The 6337-nt window shown below is 45.0% G+C and overlaps 1 protein-coding gene across 1 annotated transcript; it reads right to left on the bottom strand.

Moving 5' to 3' along the window:
* Nucleotides 1–517: 517 nt before the first annotated feature.
* 18w (18 wheeler) lies at nt 518–5583 on the bottom strand. The gene has a single exon (XM_068290395.1). The coding sequence runs from the start codon at nt 5095–5097 to the stop codon at nt 886–888; it is 4212 nt and encodes a 1403-aa protein (XP_068146496.1). The 5' UTR covers nt 5098–5583; the 3' UTR covers nt 518–885.
* Between the last annotated feature and the right edge of the window lie 754 nt (nt 5584–6337).

Below are 6337 nucleotides of genomic sequence, written 5' to 3'. Positions count from 1 at the left end.
AATTTAATAATACATTTTTTTTGTCATTAAGTTAATTTAATTAAATTAGTTTAGTTTTTCATTTTGTTTTTTTTGTTTTTTATATACTCTTTACAAATTACATAAATACATTAAGTGCTCTAAATGGTTGTTGTTGTGTGTTTTTTTGTTTTTCTTTTCTATATACATTTACGATTATACAGTTTTATTTTTATATATATATATATATATTATTGTGTATTTAATTATATATGTATATTTTTTAGCTTAGGATGAATGATTCGATAACACGATAAATTTGCTGCACAATAAACGAATGTCTAATGAATTAATTCTTTTAGTTAACAAATGTTTGAATTAGTTATAAATTTTTTATATAGTTTACTTTTGTTTAGTTTAGTTTTTTGTTGTTGTTGTTGTTTTTTTATGGTGTGTTGTAGGTTCTCTCTTGCCTGGCTAGAACTAGAACTACTAAATATATATATCTGTATATATATTTATACTGTTGTAAAGGTCTACAAATTACAGTTAGGGGGCATTTTATCGTTTATCGATTTAATTATATATATCACATTGAATTTGAAAGTGTTTTTTGCAACATTTCTAGTAAATATTTGTATATGTATGTATGTGCGTGTTTCTCTCTCTGTGTGAGTGTGTGCATGTGTGTTGTGGGTGTTTGTTTTTTTTTTTTTGCTGTGCTACACAACTAAGAAAACATCAAACAACAGTTATCTCTCACACATGAACACCAAAGGCGCTAGGCTAATATAGTTATTACATTAATAATAATAATAATAAAAATAAACAGGAGAAATGCCTATGAAGAAGTCTTGTTGTTCCAATGGCCGCCATTTCGCAGGATCAGCAGGATCAGTAGTTAGGTTAGAAAGGGATAGCTAGAGCTTACACCAGGAAAGCTTGTCCATTCTTATTGGCTGTCTCATTGACAGCTGCTTGCTGCTGCTGCTGCTGCTGTTGCTGTTGTTGCTGCTGGGCTGCGGCAGCGGAAGTAGAAGCTTGCGCAGTTGACTGCGTGCTAGTGCTAGCCTGACTGAGACCGCTGCCACTGCGCAAATGCACAGGAGCTGTGGCCTGTTGGGGTTGCTGCTGCTGCAGGGTCGGCATGGCACCGACTCCAGCGCGGAATTGTGGTTGCAATAGACGTTGCTGCTGCTGTTGATGGTGACGCGCCGCCGCCAGCTGCTGATGATGTTGCTGCTGCTGTTGATGATGCATCAGACCAGTAGGAATCATGGACAAAGCTTCATGTTGATCGTATGCACTATATTCCGATTCAATGCTATGATAGATATGCTCCGAGGGCGGACGCATGGGCATCGAAAGGGGCATAGAGTCTACGATGCGTGCAGGACCACCAGGGCGGGTGGGTCGTGGTGAGGGTGTGGCTGTTGTGGCGGAACTGTAGTTGGCCTCCATGTCCTCGGTGCAATAGTAGGCTGGCGGTGGTGGTGCCTGGCGGAAGATCATGCCCGGTGAGACGGGTTGCTTGAAACGCTCATGATGATCCAGAGTGTAGTTGTTGCCGCGTGGCGACAGCTCAATGGGTATGGCATAGCGCAGCTTCTCCCAGAAGTAACGATCGCAGGTGAGCAGGCGATTGGATGGCACAGACTTGAGATAGGGCGCCAATTCGGCCACATCTTCGGCCTCACCGGAAACGCTAGTCTCCTCAATAATCACCAACTTTTGGGCCAGACCACGTAGAGCCTCATGAAAAGCGTTGCGGAACTCAATGCGATTCCATTCCGTGGCCAATAGATTGCGTGTGAGCACCAAAATTATTTTTCTCGAAGCACGTGCGCCCTCGACCAACTGCAAGTGGGAAGCTTGGGGTGGCAAATCTCTCTGCTGAATGCATAGACGGAAGGGTGGACGTCCATGCTCCAATTCGGCGGCAATATTACGGCACACAAACTCATAGTCTTTCTCTGAATGTAGGATAATAGCATCGTACAGCTTGCCGGCATCCTCGAAACGTGGCTCACAAACTCTCACTCCATAATGGGCAAACAACCACATGCGTACACTCTCCCGGAAGACAAAGACAATGATGAGGACAACCACCAGGAAGATGAGTACTAGAATGGCAGCCAACAAGGGCAGACGATAGCCACCGGCTATGTCCTGAGCCGAAGAGATGTTGCTGGCACTAGCATCAAGCAATTCGGAGCAATCAGTACCTTGGACATTTCCAAGCAGTTCCAGTTCCCGCTTAATGCCCGCATCCAGGCAGTAGATATCCTGGGAATCCCGCACAATCATGGCATTGTCCGACACGAACTGGGCCAATTCACGCAGCTGTTGGCAACGGCATGACCAGGAATTGCGACCCAAGGTTAGACCTTGCAAACTGTTGCGATATTGCAGATTGGGCAGAGAGCTGAGACGATTGTTATCCAGACGAAGAACCTTGAGTGAGACCAGAGGTTCGAAGGTGGCATTGGAAATATGGGTCAGCATATTGTTATGCAGATACAATTCACGCAACATGCTTAGCGATCGGAATTCAGGTCCCTCCAGGGTGGTCAATTTGTTGTTCTCCAAATGCAGGACACGCAGCATACCCAATTGATCCAGACTTCCATTGCGCAGAGCCATCACGTTTGATGAGTTGAGGTAAAGAGCACGCAAGTTACGCTTGCCCATCAGCTGACCCAACTCCAAGTGGGGAATATTATTGCCATCCAAGTAAAGGTCACTCACATCTTGAGGAATCTTTGCTGGCACTTGACTCAAATCCTGTTTGCCGCAATCGACAATATTCGTGGACCAAGTGGCATCATGGAAGCAACTGCAATTATTGGGACAGATGACTTCGCATTCGCATTGCTCGTACTCGCAGCAGTGGCAAGTGGGTGGGCAATGATTGACGTATTTGCAGACGAAATCCGTGGCAGACAAGCTCGACAAGGGTCTGAGTGGAGCATTACGACTGTGTGGCATAAGGCATTCAATGTTACCCAAATCCACGACACGAGGATGTTGTCTGGTGGTCAAATTGTTGATGCGCTGCAGCCATTCCATGGAACAATCACACTCGAAGGGATTGCCGCCCAAATAGAACTCGGGCACGGGCTTATCTGTAGGCACTGGAGCCACACGCAGAGCATTCAATGAAATCTTGGACAACACATTGGCATACAGATCGACGCGAGCCAACTTGGTCTTGTCAACAAAGCTGTTGGCCTGAATTTGGCTAATGATGTTATTGTTAATGAATAGCAGCTCAATTGAATTGGGCACCGACATGGCACCGATTTCTGTGATACGATTATGACTGGCATCCAAAGTTGTCACGCGAATCTCCTCCTGTAGTTTATAGTAATTGCCCAAAGCTTCAATATAATTGCCATGGATATCCAACCATTTTAAATTCGATGGAATGAAGGCGTAATCGAACCAGACCAAATGATTCTCCGAGAGATTCAGCCAGAGCAATGACACCAAGGTAGCAAAGATGCCATTGATATCGGTGAGGAAGTTCTTATCCAGGCGTATGGCTTCGATTTCCGTATTCTTATCGAATGCACCACGTTCAATGCTTTGAATGCGATTTTTGGCCAAATTGAGAACACTGAGACGTGGCAGATCTTGGAACATGCCCACTGTGATGTTGCCAATGCGATTGTCAATTAAACGCAGACCGGTCAGTTGATTCAAATTACGGAATGTTCCATTCTTAAAGTCCGATATTTGATTCTCACCCAAATCCAGAGTCTTCAGCATGCTAAGATCTTGCACAGCTTCGGGAACTTCCACCAATTGATTGGAGCTCAAATCCAGTTCCTTCAGATCAGAGCAATTACGGAAGGCCTGCGATTCCACAATGCTAACGAGATTGTTGTTCAGCGTCAATTTGGTCAACACATACAGACCATTGAAGATTTTGTTGTCCAGCGTGTGAAGACGATTCTCGGCAAGATTCAGGGTATGCAAATTGTACAGAGGCAAGAAGGCACCCTCTTCGATGTGTCCAATGGAATTGTTGCGCATGTCCAAAATTTGCAGGAAATACAATTCCTTAAAGGTCTTGGCACCAATGCGGGTCAATGCATTGTTCGATAGATTGAGAACGATGAGACGAATTAGTCCGGCAAAGGTGTTATTGTCGACATGGTGACTGGTCAGCTGATTGCCACTTAGATCAAGTACCAGCAGCTGTTCGAGACGATGTAGCAGACCCTTGGGCAGGTCATACAAATCGTTGCCTTGCAAATGCAACTCTCGCAATTCCTTATTCCCGGCAAAAGCATCAGCGGGCAGTGATTCCAAATGATTGTACGATAGATTCAGCACGCGCAGAGAACTCAAACCGGCCAATGAATTGGGAGCGAGCGAACTGATGTTATTGTGCTGCAAACTCAATGTCTGCAGGCGACGCAGGCGTGAAGCGCCCCAAGCATCTGGCAAGGAGCGCAACTCATTGAACGACACATCGAGAACTTGCAACTCGGAGCCACTGCTGACTGCTCCATTGGCATTGCCCAGAGCTGAGCCCAGGCAGAGTTTTTCCGAGAAACCCAAATACTCGGCGGAACGTATGCGATTCTGGGTAAGATTGAGCAGCTGCAGACTTGGCATGGCACACCACAAACCCTCGGGCAGCGACCGCACATTATTATCACCCAAATGCAATTCACTCAATTCACGGAGGCCATGAAACGACTGGCTGTGCAGCTCCAGCGTCTTGCCTGGTCCCCACATGGCGTTGTGCGTCTCCAGATTCAGACGCTTCAGTGACATTAGACCCTCGAAGGCATTTGGTGGTATACGTTGCAATTTGCACGAGTCCACCTGCAATTCGGATAACTTTTGCAGCCGTCCAAACATGCCAGGCGCCAGCTCACTGGCATGCAACAAGTCCGGAGTGCACTGCAACTCCAAGCGATTCGCCGTCTCCGCGACTTGCAAATCCAGAGGCACTGCACCAGCTGCTTCCAGGGAACGTACATTGCACTTAATATCCATTGTGGTGCGGACAAATTCCCAGGCGCACTGCTGCGCATGCGTTGTGTGGACCAGAAGAAGTGCCGCAACTACCGCAACTTGCAGAAGCAACAGGCACATTGACGCGGATGTTGTTGATGATGACATGTTGCTTGTTGTGCGTTGTGTGTAGTGTGTGTGTGTGTGCGTATTTTGTTTTGGGGGGTGGGAAGGGGAATTGATTCTTAAGCTCAATTTGCTTAAATTTATTTTTTTATTTTTATTTTTGCTTTCTTCGTTGATTATTTTTCTTTATAGAAAAAACCACAAAAAATTTGTCACTTTCTGGTTTTCATTTTTAATTTGATCGCTTTTTTCCAACCCGCGTGTAAAACCGTAATCCTTGTTTTATTTCGTCGTCGTATATTCTTGTCGTGACACTTAGCGATTTTCTTATGAAAACGAAATTATACAAATTTCGTTTCGTATTTGCAATTTTCTTTTTTATGTTTGTAAATTGATTTTGTTTTTAATTCTTTACGAGACGAGACGCGGCACACACAAAACAAAGTTGAAAATTCTTTTTGTTTGTTTGGTGTTTTTAACTATTTTTGGGCGCCGGAGCTCGTTTTCTCAAAACATGTTTACCGCCTCGCGCTTCAACTCGAACTGATTGCTGAAGTTGGCCAATGCGACTCCGTTGGCTGGTTGAAAATTGTTCAAAACGACGAGGCAGCGACGACAACGACGCAGCGGCAGCAGCGTACACACACACAGATACGAGCGCAACAGCGGGCACAGACAGACAATATATGTATTTGTGTGTGCACATGCATGTGCATGTTTCGTATCTGTATGTGTGTGTGTGTGTGTTTGTGAGTGCACCGGCAGAGGCAGAGTCAGTCAGACACAGATACACACACACATATGCATATGCATTCTCTGGTCTCTGCTGCTGCTCTCTCACATGCTTATGCTTGCTCTTTTGCTCTCCCACACACACACAGAGTGCATTTCCTGCCTGCATATGCTTGAATAACATGCATGTTTCTGCCCTCTCAGGCACACACACACACGCAGAGCGTGAGCGTGTGCAAGAGAGCCACACTCTCGAATCTCTCTCTCGCTCTCACCAAAAGTAGGGGAAATGTTGCACGCACACATATGTGTCAGCAACAGTTAACCCTACACAAGAAATATGAAAGACATCGTGTGCGTGTGTGTGATGTGACAGGCATTTGAATTTTAATACCCTATTTAGCACACCAAGTAAAACTAAGGGTATCATTAGGTCTTCTAAAATGTACTTACTGACTATTTAGGTGGCAAATCAGTCTCGTTTTAATTCAGATCCAAACTTAGGCCATAGAATTTGTAATTAAGATCTATGCACGTTCAATCAATAGAG

This window comes from Drosophila tropicalis, unplaced genomic scaffold (genome assembly GCF_018151085.1).
Source record: "Drosophila tropicalis isolate 14030-0801.00 unplaced genomic scaffold, ASM1815108v1 contig_593, whole genome shotgun sequence".
NCBI lineage: Eukaryota > Metazoa > Arthropoda > Insecta > Diptera > Drosophilidae > Drosophila > Drosophila tropicalis.
The sequence above is the reverse complement of the archived record's forward strand: the minus strand, read 5'-3'. Positions and strand labels throughout refer to the sequence as shown.

Bases quoted from the DNA above. Each gene is read 5' to 3' on its own strand.
- 18w (XM_068290395.1), bottom strand. From the start codon at position 5,097: ATGTCATCATCAACAACATCCGCGTCAATGTGCCTGTTGCTTCTGCAA.